Raw genomic sequence first — 18,468 nt, forward strand, 5'->3', positions numbered from 1 at the left:
AGAAATAAGTCATCAAATTATGAGTTACTGTGTAAAAGAAAAGGGCTATTTGTTGATGCTGAGGTGATTCATTTTCTTCTTACAAAGTATTAACTCAATTCACCCCTAGTCTAGAAACACAACATCTTGTTGAATATTTCTTTCATAAGCCTCTATGGCTCCTTAGATTAGGTTGTTACTAGTACATTAAAGCACTGTGGTTTTAAAAATGAAATAGTTCTATAATCAAGATGCTGACTAAAGCTAGTAAACTTGCTTGAAAAAGTAATGATTCTGAGAAAAATATATTGTTCCTAAACAGTTTTTTTTCCTTGATACTAGATTCAAGAAGTAGTTAAAATGTGTGAATGTTTTAAGTTTTTGATACATTTTATTAAAACAGTTTTTCAGAAATGGTTATTGCAGATTTTACTCCTGTGTATAGAATTAACAGCGGATGAGAATAGCCATTTTTCTTATCACCGCTTTTTTAAAAATTTTGTTAATTTAATATACATCTGAATTTATAACTTACTGAAAGAGAGATAATTAAGTAGTAGGAAAATGCTCTTCCAGTTTAGGGTTCTCTAAAAATGTTAATTTGTTTCCCAAAATTCCTGCATAATATGTGCCTTATAAATTGTAGGACTGCAATTTCAAACAGTGAGGGTTTTTGGGCTTTGTTTTCATTATGTCAGATACCTGAAAAATGTTTTAGTTATTTTATAAGCTGAGACCCATTTAGGTGAGTAGTTGAATTCGCTGTGTGATAAGAAATATTTTGAGTGAGTTAGTAGGATAACTTTATCCTACTAACTTTTGGTGAAAAAATTTAAACTACTTTTAATACCCAAATACACAAAAATGTTGAATAACAAAACAGGAAACACTTGGGATATTTCTCTTTAAAAAATACATGTGTTTAGTCTTAATCAAAGTGAAATGTATTACAGTTTAATATATGGAATATAAGTAGAATTAACGCAATTCAGTATAGTAAAACACTGAATTATATAACCATTTTATGTTTGTTTAGGTACAGATTTTAAAGTAAGCTTTATTTGTATTTTATAATTCTTAATTGACTCTTCAATTAGATTAAAATTCAGTAAAAACAACCTGATCCAAATAGTTGTCACCATCAAAAGTATAGTTACTTTATAATTACTACTGATATAAGTATTGCAATTCATGCCATTTTGTAGTTTTTAATCTCTTTGATATCTTTTTTTTTTAAATCCTCACCTGAAGATGTGTTTATTGGTTTGGGGGGGGTGGGTAGAAAGAAACATTGAGAAAGAAACATCCATCAATTGCCTGCTGTACCCTCCCCCACCAGGGATTAAGCCCACAACCTTTTGGTTTCCAGGATGATGCTCCAACTAACTGAGCCACCCTGAGTACTTTAACTAACCCTGAGATTTTTAGTACAAATTGTACACCCATTTATAATAACTGTGATTCAGAGAAATGAATTGCTTAAATTTTATACCCTAATTGGATGAGGTTTCAACCTAAGCCTTTTCTCCCAGGGGTGTCCAATTTGTGGACTGCAGGCTGCATGTGGCTCAGAATGGCTATGAATGTAGCCCAACACAAAATTGTAAATTTTAAAACATGATCGTAATGTTTAAAACATCATGCGATTTTTTTGTGATTACGTGTTGCAATGTATTTAATGTGTGGCTTGAGATAACTCTTCTTCCAGTGTAGCCCAGAGATGCCAAAAGGTTGGACACCCTTAAACCTTTTCTCACCCGAGTATTTTCTACTATTGAGTTTCCTTAATTTGTTCAGTTACTCGAGTTATTTATTTTAAGAATTCTGTAAAACAAATAAATGTGTTCTTACTCTTTAAAATTTTAATCATGCGTTGTGAAAAAATGTTTGCTGGATACCAGTATGTAGCCAACTCCTTTCCAGTAATTTTACATTAAACGTTGCAACACATTTGGACAACAGCTATGAAATTAGCTAAATAGCAATTAACCGCCTTCAACATATTTAGTTTTAAATAACAGATTCTTATATATTTTTAAGTTTAATTTTGTGCTCCCTGATAAAATACCAGCTTTTAATTTTCAGAACATTTTCATATGTATTATCTTCTCACTAAGTCCTTGTAATAATCCATGTCATGAAACAGTTGAGGCACTTGGGTTCCAAAGAAATTAAATATCACAAGGTTACTTTGTTCCAGAAGAAAGACTAGAACTTGCATTTGTAAATTTAAAATATCGTAGCCATTTAATGAACTTTATGGCTTAATTTTAGAAGTAATACCAAAATTCTTAAATGTGTTTTATTAATTTAACAAAAGCTTATAAAAGTTTGTACCTTTAAAATAGTTAGTCCCTGATTCTAAATTAGTTTAGAATGAGCCTAAACACTCAGTGAAAGTGTTTTTGTCGTTTTTAATTGGCTGTCACTGCTTCTTCCCAAATAATTATATGGTAACGGGAATAGTTACAGCAAAGAGTCATCTCACTTCTTTTTTAAAAAAAGAAACAAAACTCTTTTAGGACTTTTTGTTTTGTAGTATGCTAAGTCTCACTTATTTAACATTTATTTCTCAGAAATTAGTGTTTCTAAAATTTTAAAAACATGTTTTTGACTGAGCACATTCCCTTCCTCTAAGTCTCATGTGATTTTAATCTTTTGAAATAATCAACAAGTTCAGGCTACTTAGTTCATTCACGACTCAACAAGGTCATGACTGCTATCTTTCTTCTGATTCCCTGTTACACAGTACAGCATAGTTCTTGGTACACATACCTTTCTTTTAACTTGCAAAAGAACACGTGTTGATTTATATTTTCTTCCTAATATTTTCTTTATTTTCTATATACAGTATCATTTTTAATTATAACTAAAGGCTTCATTATAACTAGATATCTCTCTTAGATGGCATGGTTAGTCTTCCAGTTCTTCCTAAGTCATTTTCTGTAAGAAAGCCCAGTTTGCTCATGAAGTTGATTTTTTTTTAATATTTTATTTTGACATGGCTCTCCAATCATGTACATTTGAATTTAGGGAATTGCTATTCATAGTGATGGTAGTGGTACATTCTTACTGATTTGCTGAATACTTGTTAGAGTGAAAGTATTTAATTTCTTATATCCTAGTAACTAATGAGTTGGGGTTTGTTCCCATTAGGCAACTGAAGAGGATACTCCCAGTTCTCTAGTGAAAGATCATCTTTTCCAGCAAGAGACAGTTGTTACCAGTGAGCCTTATAGAAGCTCAAGACCTTCTCCCTTTGAAGATTTGAATGCTAGAAGAGTCTACTTGCAAAGCCAAGCCAATCAGGTGAGAAGCTAAATATTTTCCAGTGTGTTACTCACACATATAGAAGTTGGATGTGTTAGACAAGGATGTTAAGGCCATCTGCCCTTTATTAGACAAAATTAACAAATAACAACAGAAACCCAGGAGAATATGATTTATAATGAATCAAATCCAGAAGAGACAATAAATATGTAAGCCATAAAGTCCCCTACAGTTGTAATAATTGAGCCATAAATTTGACTTTAAGTTTTTCAGTGACAGAGGTGAAAAGAAGGAATGTATCAGTTACAATTCTTGTACACTATGTGAATTCATGTAGTTAAAATCCTACCCATTCTGTCTACAAAATCAAAGGCCAATCAAAATGGTTTTTTAAAAAGTTTTAAAATATCTCATTCTTCTTGATAGATAATATCTGTAATGTGTATTAGTGTCCAGTGACATAGTGGCTGTACCTGAAGCCCAGCTGATTTTTATTGAATGATTCTCATTTGACCTGAGGACTTCAAACATGTAATTTGTTAGGAAAGAAATTTGCGTACACTATAGGTAGACAAATGAACAATATGGTAAAGCATTAAGTTTAACAAGTTATTATTATTAATTATTTTATACTATATGCAAGACCCTGTGCTTTAGAATCGACAGATAGAAAGGAAAATAAACCATGGTTTCTGTTCGAGTGTTTCTGGTGAGGTAATAGATGCGTGCTCCGAGTGTTACAGGAGCACAGGATAGGGGCATTGGACTCGTTGTGGAAGGTAAGTAATTGTTTCTAGGTATGCCTAAACTTCTCAAGGACAGGAACACTTAGCCAATTAAAGAGAGGGGCTGGTCATGAGGACTGGGGGGAAAGGACACCAGGAGTGAGGGGATGAAAGTTTTAGAGCAAGTATAATAGTCAGCTTGTTCTGCCAGAACAAAATAGCATTAAAAAGGTGTCTTAACAGAAATATCTTTAGAGTTTTGAAGGCTGGAAGTCTGAGATTAGGGTGCCAGCATGGTTGATTTCCTAGTGAGGGTTGTCGTCCTGGATTGTAGACAGCTGCCTTCACTCTGTGTCCTCACCTGGCAGAGACAGAGAGAGAAAACATTAAAGTGAACAAGCTCTTTTGTGTCTCTTCCTGAAAGGGCACTAATCTCATCAGACCAGGACCACAGCCTTCATGAACTATTTCCCAAAGGTCCCATTTCCAAATACCAACACCTTGGGCATTAGAGTTTCATATGAATTTTGTCAGGGCATGAATGTTTAGTTCATAATGGGGAGCGATGTAAAGCAAAAGCATGCATGATCTAGAGCAGGGGTGTCAAACTCATTTTCACAGGGGGCCACATTAGCCTCAGGGTTGCCTTCAAAGGGCCGAATGTAATTTTAGGACTGTATAAATGCAACTACTCCTTAACTGTTAAGCGAGAGCTCAGCGCTGCCGCGGAATAGAAACAAGGTGCCCGCTGGATAACACAAGGTCTCCAAGCCGGATCCAGCCTGCGGACCTTGTGTTTGCCACCTGTGATCTAACATAGAGAAAACCAGCATGGAGAGTAAAAAAGAGAGGCAGATAAGACAAGGGCCAGATTGTTGTATTTTTATGTTCCACAAAACACTTTGGGCTTTATCTTATTGTTGCTTCACAAACCTGGGTACACAGTCATGTACCAGAAGACACAAGAAACCACAGGTTAAACATAGTGTAGTTTTATGGAGTGTCAGTTTTACTCAAAGACAAAAACATTCCCAAGTGGTACCAGTTTATATTTCCACTTGTGGTGGGAATTTTCCCTGAACACTTGGTGTTGCCCATTTTTCCTCCAAGTTAGTCACTTGGTGAAGTAAAGTAATATTTTATTGTGACTTGAAAGTTTCCTGATTACTACTGATGTTGAACAACCTTTTTCCATTGCCTCTTGACCATTTAGAAATTGTTTTCTGAAGTTTCCGAGATTTTTCCACATCTTATTTCAAGTTATCTTTCTTTTTCTCATTGATTTATAGGCATTATTTTATTTATGTTAGAAATCAGTTTTTTCGTTGGATATACGTATTGTAGGTATGTCTACTTCTGCCTTGTGGTTTGCCTTTTCACTCTCTTAATAGTTTCTTTTGCTTGATAAAAATTATTTATTTATGATCAATAATTAATTTATTTAAGTACTTTATTCCACTATTTATTGTATTTTTTCATTACCGTTTATCCCCCTTCTACTCTCTTCCACCTCCACCCACCCCCTACCCCCACAATCACCACACTGTTGTTCATGTCCATGAGTTCGTTTTCTTTTTTGCTCAATCCCTCTCAACACCCTCACCCTGAGCTGTCAGCCTGCTATATAAGTCTTTCTCTATTTTGCTTGTTAGTTCATTTCATTAGATTCCACATATGAGGGAAATCATATGGTATTTGTCTTTCTCTGGTTTATTTCATTTAGCTTAATGTTCCCCAGGTCCATCCATATTGTCCCAAAGGGTAAATTTTTCTTTTTTTATAGCTGAGTACTATTGCATTGTATAAATGTCCCATAGTTGTTTTAGCCATTCAGCTACTGATGGACACTTGGGCGGCTTCCATATCTTGACTATTGTGCATAATGCTGCATTGAACATAGGCGTGCATATATTCTTTCGAATTAGTGTTTCGGGTTTCTTTGGATAAATTCCCAGAAGTAGAATCACTGGTCATAAGGCAAATCCATTTTTAATTTTTTCAGGTATTTCCATACTGCTTTCCACAGTGGCTATACCAATCTGCATTCCCACCAACAGTGCAAAAGGGTTCCCCTTTCTCTACATTCTGACCAGCACTCGTTTATTGATTTATTGATGATAGCCATTCTGACAGATGTGAGATAATATCTCATTGTGGTTTTAATTTGCATTTTTTTTGATGATTAGTGATGTTGAACATCTTTTCATGTGTCTATTGGCCATCTGTGTGTCCTCTTTGAATAAGCGAGGCCCTTTGCCCATTTTTTAACAGGATTGTTTGTTTTTGCAGGGGTGTTGAGTTTTGTAAGTTCTTCATAGCACCATTTTGAGCTGATTCTATAGTTATACCCTGGTATTGTTTAGCTTGTAATATATTTTTACAAGAAGGAAGGTGAATGAGTCGGCTTAGGATAGGTTATTATAGCATAAACAGCTGTCCATTCCAGAGTTACAGGATGGATGGATTAAACACAGAGGAGATAAAATGATGTGCACTTTATCCAACAGTGCTGCTTTTAGACCGAGCTCTTGTTCCAGTCTATCTTACAAGATTTTGACTTCCCTTTTTGTTTAGTGCTAGAGCCTAGTTTCATCATAGTTGGGAGGAGAGTTACTTGGTTAATCATTATAACCTTTGAGTAAGGAGATGCTTCTTGCTGCTTTGTGTACATTGGAGCTGTGAGTTTTACATTTCCTGCATAGACTTATTATTCTACTATTTTTCTTAAAGTCTATTTACTTATTAGATTCAAACTAGGCATTGGGGAAAAACTATTCCCTCAATAGACATTTGTGCAGCAATGGGTAAGATCTTGGGTTTTAGTCAAAGGCAGATATAACTTTAGTTCTTGGCTTTTTAACTTACTCGGAATTATAAAGCTATTAATTCTCTCTGTCTTCGTATTTCCTAATGTAAATAGCAATAATAATAAAACTTCCACAGTGTTACTTTATGGGTTTAAAAGTTCTTTTATAGGGGTTAATATCCAACATTTATAAAGAACATACAAAACTCAACACCAAAAAAACAATCCCATTAAAAAATTGGCAAAAGACCTCAACAGACACTTCTCCGAAGAGGACATATAGATGGCCAACATTCATATGTAAAGATGCTCAATGTCACTATCATCAGGGAAATGCAAATTAAAACACAATGAGATATTGCCTCACATCTGTCAGAATGGCTATCGTCAGTAAATCAACAAACAACCAGTGCTGTCGAGGATGTGGAGAAAGGGAACCCCTTTGCACTGCTGGTGGAACTGCAGATTGTTGTAGCCACCATGGAGAGTAGTATAGAGATACCTCAAAAAATTAAAAATGCCTTCTGACCTAGCGATCCCACTTCTGGGAATTTACCCAAAGGAACCCAAAAACACTTAATTCAAAAGAATATATGCACCCCTACGTTCATTGCAATGTTATTTACAATAGTAAAGATACGGAAGCAGCTCAAGCATTCATCAGTAGCTGAATGGATAAAACAACTGTGGGGCGTTTACACAATAGAATATTACTCAGCTGTAAAAAAGACAGTTGTGCCCTTTGTGACAGCATGAATAGACCTGGGTAACATTATACTTCATACTAAGTGAAATAAGCCAATCAGAGAAAGACAAATACTATGATTTCCCTCACATGTGGGATCTAACGAACACACTGAACTAACAAATAAAACAGAGACAGACTCATAGATGGAGAGCAGGATTACAGCTGGGGGGATGGAGGTAGGGAGAGGAGGGATTTAGCAAAAAGGAAAAAGGATACATGGACAACAGTGTGGTGATTGCTGGGTGGCGGAGGGTATAAGAGCACTAAATGATAATGGAAAAAATACAATGTACATTAAATCAAAAAATAAATAAAATGTAGAAATTTTAAAAGTAAAAATAGCAAAATGCCTGGCAGTACTATTTCATTGCAAATCTTACAGTAATTCTCTGTCTGCCCTGTTAAGTAGTGGGGTAAAATCCGAATAGGAATGGCATTGGAAACCCAGGCTCTGTGCAAGGAAGAACAGCCATTTACCAAATCACTTCAGAACATTGACCTTCCTTTCTTACAAGAAGTATAAAGCAGGTTTGGTCCCCAGTTCATGCACAGGCATTTGCAGCCCCTGGCCCTGGCTCAAACAAACCCAGGTCCCGGCACATCAGGAGGCAACCAATCCATGCTTCTCTCTTGCACAGATGTTTCTCTCTCTTCCTCTCTCCGTCCAAAAGCAATTTTTAAAAATCCTTGGCTGAGGATAAAAAAAGAAAATCTAAAAAAAAAAACAGTATTTCTGTTGTTTAAAAAAAAGTTAATTCATATTCATATACACATTGGTGTGTATGTCATATATGCATGTGATGCATGTTAGAACACCTATGTACCAGGCCTCTATTCTAAGCCCTGGCAATAGCTATGAGTAAGACTGATATGAGCCCCAGCCTCACAAAGGATACAAAAGATATAAAGGAATATATCCTTTTGAGCCATGAGGGAGATAGATAATAAATAATTTTTATAACCAGTATTATTTCAGATAGTAATAAGTGCTAAGAATCAAAGTAATTGGAAATAGAATAGTGGGAGAACAGAAAGGCCTATGTGGCTATAGTTTAGTGAATTAAGGTGATAATACTACAAATTACAGTTAGAGAACCTGGTAGTGTTTGGATAGTGTAGGCTATTGGGAGGGTTTGGAATGTTGTTCTGGTTTTAATGGAAGCTTTTCGAAGGTTTTTAATTTCTAATAAAGGCCTCATGTGCATTTTTAAAACATAGCTGCTATGTGGAGAATGGACAGTTAGAGTATGATCATGGGTGGAATTAAGACCAGTTTGTCTAGTTAAATGATATTGGTAATTTGAACTAGGTAGAGATGAGGAGAAATGGTTGAATTGAGAATAAATTCTTAGGAAGGGCAAAAACAAAAACAAAACCCATTTCATACTGGATTAGACATGGAATATGAGGGAAAGAGGAGTCAAGGATGACTTCTGAGTTTGAGGTCCAAGCAGCTGAGTGGGTGAAAATGCTGTTACCTGGGATGGAAAAGTTTGGGGAAACTATCTCTGTCACCACCAATATACCACTACTACTTCCTGCTCTTGTCAGGGAACATAAGAATAAGTGATTTGCCTAATCTCAAAGGGCTATGCGTTAGAGACCACAGGCATTTTACAACATGTAGCCACTTATATTCTGAATAATGTATGTCATGATTAAATAAACTGTCATGATTACTAGTGGCTGTAAAAGACATCACTTGTCCTGACAGCCAGCATAAATGATACAAAATTTTTAAAGTCAAGGAAAAATAAATAAAAGCAGTACTTTAAGTAATTAAAATTTTAAAATTTTGAACTAAATTTGAACCAAAAACTGAGAAATTGAAGGTAAAAGTATGACAAAGAATAGATGGTGTGGAGTATAAAGACAAATTTCCCAAACTGGTGTGGATGAGGAAATTAAAAGTGTTAAAAAAAAAAAAGTGTAAAATCTTAAAGAAAAACAGCTTAAAAAGGAAAACAATTATTTAAAAAACGAAAATTTTAACAAATAGAGCAGTAAGAGGGATAAATGATAAATTTAAGAACAATAAAAAGAAAAATATTTTCTAGACATTATGATGATTTGAAATAGTCTGAAAACAGCCCTGGCTGGTGTGACTCAGTGGATTGAGTGCTGGCCTGCGAACCAAAGGGTCACCAGTTCAATTCCCAGTCAGGGCACATGCCTGGGTTGTGGGCCAGGTCCCCACTAGGGGGGCTGTGCAGGAGGCAACCACACATTGATGCTTCTCTTCCTCCCTTCTCCTGGGTCTAAAAATAAATAAATGAAATATATTTTTTTTAATTGAAATAGCCTGAAAACATAAGTTGAAATATATACTGAAAGGTTTTTTTAGGTTCCGCCGAGGAAGAAATGCCAATCAGCCACAAAATTAGGCAGTACAGAGCTTTACTGGGGTTTGCGCACCCAGGCGAGGTTCCCAGGTCCGCAGAGCAGGGCAGGGGGGAAGTCGGCCCAAGCAGGGAATATGGCAGGGTTTTATGCACCAAATTCTGGTTGGCTCTCTTCGTGGGGGCTAGGGATTGGTCTCCTGAACAAAGCGGCAATCTATCATTGGTGGTTCCCTGGTTTGACATCAGCCGTCTCTTCCGGGTTGTAGTTCAGCTGCCATTTTGTCCCACCCCACCCATCCTGACATATACATCCTGAGATACTGTTTCTAATTTTGTTGTTGTTAACTATTGCTGCTTGTTTTAATGTAAAATAGGTGGGACAGAGCAAATAGTTAATATGTTTTATTGTTGTTGCCATTTATGTAAAACAAGCCATAAATTGGTATGGAATTTGACCTCTTAAATCTTTCGGGTTCCTTGAAAAGGATGACACAACAGCGTGAATTGTCCTCAGGTAGAGAGCTACAGGAACCGAGCAGGTCAGATCAGAACACTCGGCATTTCAGCCTTTGCCTCAGATTAGGTCCAGTAGTTGGCTAGCTTGTGGTGGGGGTGCATGTACTTGCAAGCATGTAGATGGGCTTGTGAACATGTGTTGGTTTTTGGTGGAAGGGGCATGGTAATCGATAGGATTGGTGGGCTGCAGTGTTGATCTGGTATAAAGACAGGCCTAATTCTAGAGGTAGCACTGCTAATTAATTCTCTTCTGAGTGAATTAAAGCAGTCTTTAAACATTTATTTTAATTATGATCTTACTGGATTAATGACTTAGTAGAACAGGCTAAATACTAGCAAACTTTAATGCTGTTATGGCCATGGGATCCCTCTTTTTTTCTAAGTAAAATTTTTAACCCTCCAGGAACTTTGGTCACTCACGGAAAGTGGGTCTCAGCAAGAGTCACAATAACAGCGTGAATCCTGTCATCTAAATTCTTGTGATGATTATTCTAAGTATTTCTTGTGATAAGATAGTTTTAAGTTATTTTTACTTAACTGAAATTTTACTTTTCCTACTCACATCACATTTTATAGCTCCTTTCACTTTCGTATTGGCCATTTTGAAATACGTTAGTTTTGTCATCCATTCTCAGGATGATTTTTTTCTTCTCAAAAGACAAGTGAAGGCTCTTGTTTCTTTGATAGTATTTGATTGTCTGATTTGTTGTTCTGTCAAACACACGCATGTTTCTGTTCCCCACTACATTGGAACTGCAATGTATACTGATATTCTTGACCTTTTTTCCTCCAATGTCTTAGAGAAGAAATGGTATGTGAAGTAGTATAATGAAACCTGTTAGTATTCCTGCCAGTTGTTGTCCATTAACTTCTACAGAAAATAAAAATATTACTGAAAGCAACACTCAAATTTCTGAGAATCATTCTACTTTTACTTTGGGGAGGATGACTCTCATTTTCAGACTAGCTGTTAAAGTGTTTTATGTGTTTTTATTTTTAATGATTTATTCCACCTTTATAATTGCCTCAGGAAATCGAGAAGACTGTTAAAAATAAGAATGAAATTTTATAGTCCTTTGGTGCTTCACTAAGTGCTTTTGAGTCCAATATTTTATTTGAGCAAAGCCAAAATCTTTGATTTTTACCAGGGAAGAAATTCATGCATAGAATCATTAAGTGCCTGAACAAAGTCACTAGATTAGTAATTGTTAAATTATTGAAATTCTAATGTTATTTAGAAATGGTAAGTAAGCCTCTTTCTCCTTTTTATTCTAGCTCAGATTAAAATGTTTCCCTTTATGGTATATAGGCAGCTTTATGTTTCATTAAATCTGATGATTATAGTTTTTAATCTTTATCATAGCTTGTGCCTACTTTGTGCTGAGTACTGTTTAAAGTACTTATGTAATTCATTTTAATTCTCACAACAACCACTGTGACAAACTGCCTCATTTGGGGGGTAGAAATTATCTATAGTTTATGCATTTTTGTCTAAGCTTATTATGAAATATTACAAGAAATGCAGGAAAATGTATATTAAGATATTGGCACGAGAAGAGGGAGAAAAAAAGTAGTTCTAAACCCGTTTTACTTTGAGCAAACGGGTTGAGCAACCCGTTTTTAGCAGGACTAAAAGCAAAAAGTAATCTGCATATCCTTTTCAGGAATTGGGGACATCAGAACATTATCTGTAGTTATATTTGTTCATAAACTTCAAGGATTCTTAGGACATATGGCATTTTAAGTCTTGAAATACCCACTTGAACACTTTTAAATACTATACAAAATATGTTTTAACATCTTGAATAATGGGTAGAAAAACTCAGCCCCTGGGAGGAGAGGATTGAAATACACACATCTTAAACTAAGTCACTGATTGATACAGTTGAGCAAGAAGAGAAAACCTGGTGAATGTAACACAAACTTACAGTAGATTAATATTCATCATCCAGATCCTGGGAGTTTGCTTGTCCTACCTTCTTTAGCTGAGGGAACTATAAACTTGTAGGGTTTTTATTTTTCTGTCTGTCTTTCTTCCTTCCCTTCCCTTCCCTTCCCTTCCCTTCCCTTGTCTTCCCTTGTCTTCGTCCTGTCTTGTCTTGTCTTGTCTTGTCTTGTCTTTGTCTTGTCTTTGTCTTGTCTTTGTCTTGTCTTGTCTGTCTTTTTTCTTTCTTTGTGCGATTGATGGGAGGGAAAAAGAACTGAACTCTTCTTCCAAAACGGCAGTGACGGAGGTGGTGTGGTGGTTGAGGTAGTCACCATGTAGAAAAGTACAGAATGATGCTAGATAACTGCAGAGAGGGAATTGAACAGTATTTGGCAGGTAGCCCTCAGCATGGGAATTTTGAACAGGGCTTCAAAATTCCCATGAGCCAGCCAGATTATTTGAATCTGAATTCCAACTTCCTTACTATGGATACTTTTCTTTACCTCCAAGATTGATAAGACATAGAGAAACAAGGGTTACATTGTATGAGTTCGCATAACTAGATGTTTAAACATTTGCTGATGTCAAAATAAGTGAACTTAGTCTATTAGGAATTAGAATGGAAAGCCTATTGCATTCTAATTCCTAATAAATATAGATTTAATAAATAAATATTGCAGGAGTTTCTTAACAGGAATAATGCACGATTGCATTTAGCACAGTACTGTTAGCATTGTGTACCAGTTGTCCATTTTGATGTCACCCAAAAGATCTCACAGGGTGCATTTTCCTCAGTACAGAATCTGGCCTTCCAACTTGCAGATCAGAAACCTTATTTTGTCATGCTATCAAGGCTGGAGTCATCTTTCAAATATTAAAACAGTCAAGTTTAAGAAAGCGATATGTAAAAATCATAATATAAAATTTAACTTAAGCACTGACCAATGTGGTTCAGTTGTTTGGGTGTCCTCCCGCAAAATGAAAGGTTGCAGACTTGGTCCTCAATCCGGGCACATAGGAGAGGCAACCAATTGATGTTTCTCTCTCACATCGATGTTTCCTTCTCATCCTCCCTCCCTTCCCTTCTCTCTAAAAATAAATAAGTAAAATCTTTTTTAAAAAATTGTAATTTAAGCCATCATGTGGACTGTAGTACTCATAGCAGCTTGTTTGGTACATTGTCTGCATAAAGTAGATCTTCATGAGATACTGTATCATTGGCTAAAGGTAGCTTTGTCTGTGTATACACTCAACAGAGTAATTAAATGCTTTGAATGTTTAATTGCATTTGACTGGAATAGCTTGACAGACCTTTCTCTACAAGAGAGGAATAGCCTTGCCAAAATAGACTACCTCAATGTCAAGAAATATGACGAGTCTAAGATTTTACTTAAAAGCTTCTAAGTTAAAAGCTAACTTAAAAGCTATGAAGTTAACTCTCCAGATGCATGGATGCTGCCAGAAGGCTAGTAGATCAGGGACAAAGGACTTCATTGCTTACAGTACAATAAAAAACCTTGAGCTTCATGTTGTGTTGGTTCCCCTTGCCTCCCGAGGCCCATGGGAATGGTGCTGAGCTGCCCAGGTGGATGTTACACACACAGCGTGAACTCGTGAGCCTAGGGAACCCAAGTCTTTCCTGATGGGCAATAAGCCTGCCTGACTTTTGTCTTGGAGGGAGACTGCTTTTGTTATACGGGATACTAAACAGCCTAACTTCAAAGGGGAGACACTATATCTTTCAAGGGTTTCACTAAACACACATCTTTGAAAAGACAGCCTGAAACAAAGGCCTCTGCTCACTAGATCTGCAGAAGACCCACAGAGAATTGTCACTAAGACTGGCTTTAGGTTTTTTCCCTCCAGTGTTTGTTTTTGACTCCATGGGCTCTTTAAATCCTTTTGATGGATGGGTACATTCTTTAAAAATGCTAATGCTCTCATTCAGGTTTTAGTTAAGTCTAATACGCCTAGAAGCTATTAGGGCTTCTTTACTAAATTTTGCTTACTTTCAAGTTCCTGGAGGTCATTTCACTATAGAGAAATAAGAACAAATGTATCAGTGAGCTTATGATCAAAGATTTATGACATATTTAATACATAGAAAAGAAGACATTGTAATGAACACCCCCATTCCTATCTACTTGACTTCATCCCTAGAGGTTACCATTACCTTGGACTATGGTTGCTTAGATTTCCTCTGCTTTTTTGGTAGTTCCACCGCAGAATTTATGTTTTTTCTGCCAGTGGACATTTCAGTTGTTTCCATAATTTTGTTATTAGGCATACTGCTAGTACAGACTTTCTTGTCCCCAGCTATTCATGCGCAAGACTTTCGTTAAGGATGTATAGGAATGGGCTTCTGAGGTTGATGTGCTACAAAAGTCCCTGGGGTAAATTAGTCTACAGCAGCGGTCCCCAACCTTTTTGGCACCAGGGACCAGTTTCGTGGAAGACATTTTTCCACGTGGGCAGAGGGGATGGTTTTGAGATGATTCAAGCACATTACATTCAAGCTCACCTCCTGCTGTGTGGCCCAATTCCTAACAGGCCCAATTCCTAACAGGGTTTGGGGACCCCTGGTCTGTAGGATTCATGTGTTTTGTGAGTACAAGAGATGTATATTGGGGATTTGGAAGACTATAGAAATAGCTGTAGCTGTTCCTTTATAAACTAACTACATGTTCTTGTATATTATAATAACCTTGTTACTAAGTAATAAAATTTTCAGTGTCACTTCTCCTTTTTCAGTTTTATTTGTGGCAATATCTCCGAGTTCGTGGTTGCTTTTCACTCTCTGTAGGGGTTTGGTGAACAGACATTCTAAATTTTATTGCAATTGAGCGTATCATTCTTTTCCTGGTGGTGGTTTATAAATGCCTCCCTATCCTTATTTCAAAGATTTTCTCTCTATTTTGGTCTAAAAATTTTAGTTTCGCCCATAGCCCAGTTTAAATTGATTTCTCTTCTGTGAGAGCAATCCAGTTTTATTTTTACCATGTATATAATTAATTGCTTCAGCACCATTTATTGGAATCTTTCCACCACTGATAGGGAGTGCTGTATCTGTGGTGTATCAGGTCCCCATATTTGTTGAGACCCATTTCTGGTCTCTCTGGTCTGATCTGCTGGTCTGTGTTCCTGCCCTCAGTGTCACCTTGTCATCTGCTCCTTTTTAGAAGCACTTTAGCTCTATAAGAAGTCCTAATATCGGTGGAGTAAGTGCTTCTACCTTCTTGTTCCTCTATATTTGAAACAATTTTTGGCTGTTTTAGAGAAAATTTAGAATCAGCTTATCAAATTTGGTGAGAAATTCATTTGCAGCCTGCATTTTAATTGCACTGAATCTCTATATTAGTTTGGGGAGAAATTTAGCCTTATTCATGAACATAATCTGTCCCTCTGTTTAGCTCTTGTATGGCTCTCAATAAAGCCTTGCACTTCTTCATGGAAAAAAAATATATTTTATGAGATTTATTCTTTGTACCATTTTGTTGTTATTACCATTGTAAATATAATCTTTTTAAATTTTCATATGACCAACTTTGAAGAAGCATCTCCCATGGTTTTTTCTGCTAATAAATCCTTCTAAAAACCTAGAGCAATAGCAGTCACACTCCCAGGGTATTATTAAAAGCAGTGGTGAATTGGGGTGTGTCTTACAACATATCTGCTTAATAAGTGTAAAGAGTCAGCATGGTCTATTTGTCTCATGTAAAGGTTGTATGATTAATATTATTAGACTATTAACTCAGTTTCAAAGTGTGTTTTGGCGCTGTTTGTGACTTTTTGTCTGAGACAGTGAAATTGGGATAATAAGTCAAAAAGTGGACAATTTTACTTTTAAAAATAAAGCTCAGAAATATATTTAATACATAACTTGTTATTATATTTAGTATGAGAAATGAATATATTAGGGAAAAACAAAAATTTCCACATACTTTTCTATAATGCTCTTCCATTTAAAAAAAAAAAATCTGAACAAATGCTTGCTTTATTCAGGGTTTACTTTAAGTTTCTTTTTCTTCCTGAAGCTTTTTCAGACCATTTAATCATAGTGATTTCTTCCTCCATTAATTCCTGAATTCTTAACATATTTCAGCTTAAACTTTAGTTACATAACTTTGCAAGTTTATGCCTTATCATCCTACCTGTGAAGATAAGAGCTATTTTTCTACTTCATTGTGCCTTCCATAGAGATGAGTACTCTGTACTTGTTAGAAAATCAAAATATAGTTGAATATTGAAACTAAAAGTAAAACTGAGTGGGAAGTGTTAGCTCATAATTTTTCATACTGGGTAGAGGTAACTGGACATAGAAGAGTGGATAATAAAGCCGGATTAGAGAAAATAATCTCCACGATCCACTTCATCCCACATCAGTCCTTTAGTTCTGCAGCATAATTGAAATTGAAATGCTTTTGTTTCTCTTTATGTCTTATGTAATTAAACTACTAGTGAAAGTAAAATTTCAAAACTATAGGGAACAAGGTTGGGAATGAGATAACCTCTTTAGTTTTTAACTAATTTTGTTAAACTTCCTTCAATATTTAAGATACTAAGTAACTGGCTCAAGTTGGATATATCCATTTAAATTCCTTTTTGAATTGAAGTACACAAACTTTTTAATTCAGAATTCTATTTTTAGGAATTTGTGGTACAGATATACTTGGACATGTGCACTAAAGGTAAATGTATAAGGATATTTATTGCAATACTGTTTATAACATCTGAAGACTGGGAAAAGTGTGTGTATATTAATCAAACTAGTTAAATTAATTAAAACTCATTCATTCAATGAAACATTGAGCTGCTATTAAAAGAATAAGGTTAGGAAAAAGGCGAAACCAAAAAATGAAAAGAAAAATTTAATTTAAAAAAGAATAAGTTTATAATAATTAACAGAAAAGTATCCATGATGTATCATTAAGCATAAAAAAAAAAGCACAGTGCAAAGGGTCCTATTTAAAATTTTAAAGATCCACATATACGCCCGCATGTATTTGTGCATTTAAATTAATACATAACCATAAAGCAGAAGTTACCACTAGAGCAGTACATTTTTTGTAATTACATACATGACACATCATAATCATTCAGTTATAATTTATGTTGCAGTTCACTCTTGGCATTGTATATTCTCTGGATTTAGACAAATGTATGACTTGCACTGTCATTATAGCTCATAAGAAAATTACTGCCCTAAAAATCTGTGCTCCACCTATTCATCTCTTCCCCACACACGCTCATATAACCCCTGATAACCACTAATATTTTTTACTGTTTCCCTGGTTTTGCCTTTAGCAGTATACCATGCAGTTGGAATCCAACAATATGTAGCCTATCAGACTGGTTCCTTCTACTTAGTAATATGTGAGGTTCTTCTGTGTCTTTTCTTTTTAACACTAAATAATATTCCATTGTCTGGATGTAGCACAGGTTATTCATTCACCCCACAAATCTTGGTCGCTTCCAAGTTTTTTGCCAATTATGAATAAACTTAATACAAACAGTTGTGTACAGGTTTTTGTGTGGACATGAGTTTTCTAATTCTTTGGGTAAATACCATGTAGTATAGTTGCTGGGTCATAGGAAAAGAGTGTCTTTCATTTTTGTAAGAAGTAGCTGAATTGTCTTCCAAAGTGGCTGTAGAATTTTGCAATGAGTAAAGTTTAGTTTCTCTACATACTCACCAGGATTTGGTATTGTTATCGTTCTAGATATTGGCCATTCCAACACCATAGTTCCTCAAGGTTGTTTCATTGTAACCTGGATGAGATGCCTAGGAACTTAACTCTTGTTTGTATGTTAGCCTGTGGTAAAGTTGGTTTTGTTATGTCATTTAGCTGTAGCTCAAGAACTTATCAACGATGTTAAGTGAGGACTTACAGTAGCTGTGTAATGGTATCTCGTTTTAATTTGCATTTCCCTAATGATTTACGGTGTGGAGCATCTTTTCAAGTCATCTGTGTATCTTCCTTGGTGATGTGTCTGATGAGATCTTTGGCCCATTTTTTAATCAGGTTGATTGTTTTCTTATTGGTTTTTTTTAAGAGTTCTTTGTGTATTTTGGATAAAAGTCCTTTATTGGATATCTTTTACAAATATTTTTCCCCAGTCTGTGGCTTGTCATCTAATTCTCTTGACATATTTTA

General features: G+C 35.6%; 1 protein-coding gene across 3 annotated transcripts in view; it reads left to right on the forward strand.

Moving 5' to 3' along the window:
- The window catches only part of SPRED1 (sprouty related EVH1 domain containing 1), a 134,661-nt gene that overhangs the window by 103,609 nt on the left and 12,584 nt on the right, over nt 1-18,468 (forward strand). For all 3 annotated transcript variants that reach the window (XM_024568384.4, XM_024568386.4, XM_024568385.4), the window contains exon 5: nt 3,136-3,288. In XM_024568384.4, coding sequence (XP_024424152.1) covers nt 3,136-3,288 — 153 coding nt within the window. The remainder of the gene's footprint in view (nt 1-3,135; nt 3,289-18,468) is intronic.

The sequence above is a fragment of the Desmodus rotundus genome, chromosome 7, assembly GCF_022682495.2.
Source record: "Desmodus rotundus isolate HL8 chromosome 7, HLdesRot8A.1, whole genome shotgun sequence".
Taxonomy (NCBI): domain Eukaryota; kingdom Metazoa; phylum Chordata; class Mammalia; order Chiroptera; family Phyllostomidae; genus Desmodus; species Desmodus rotundus.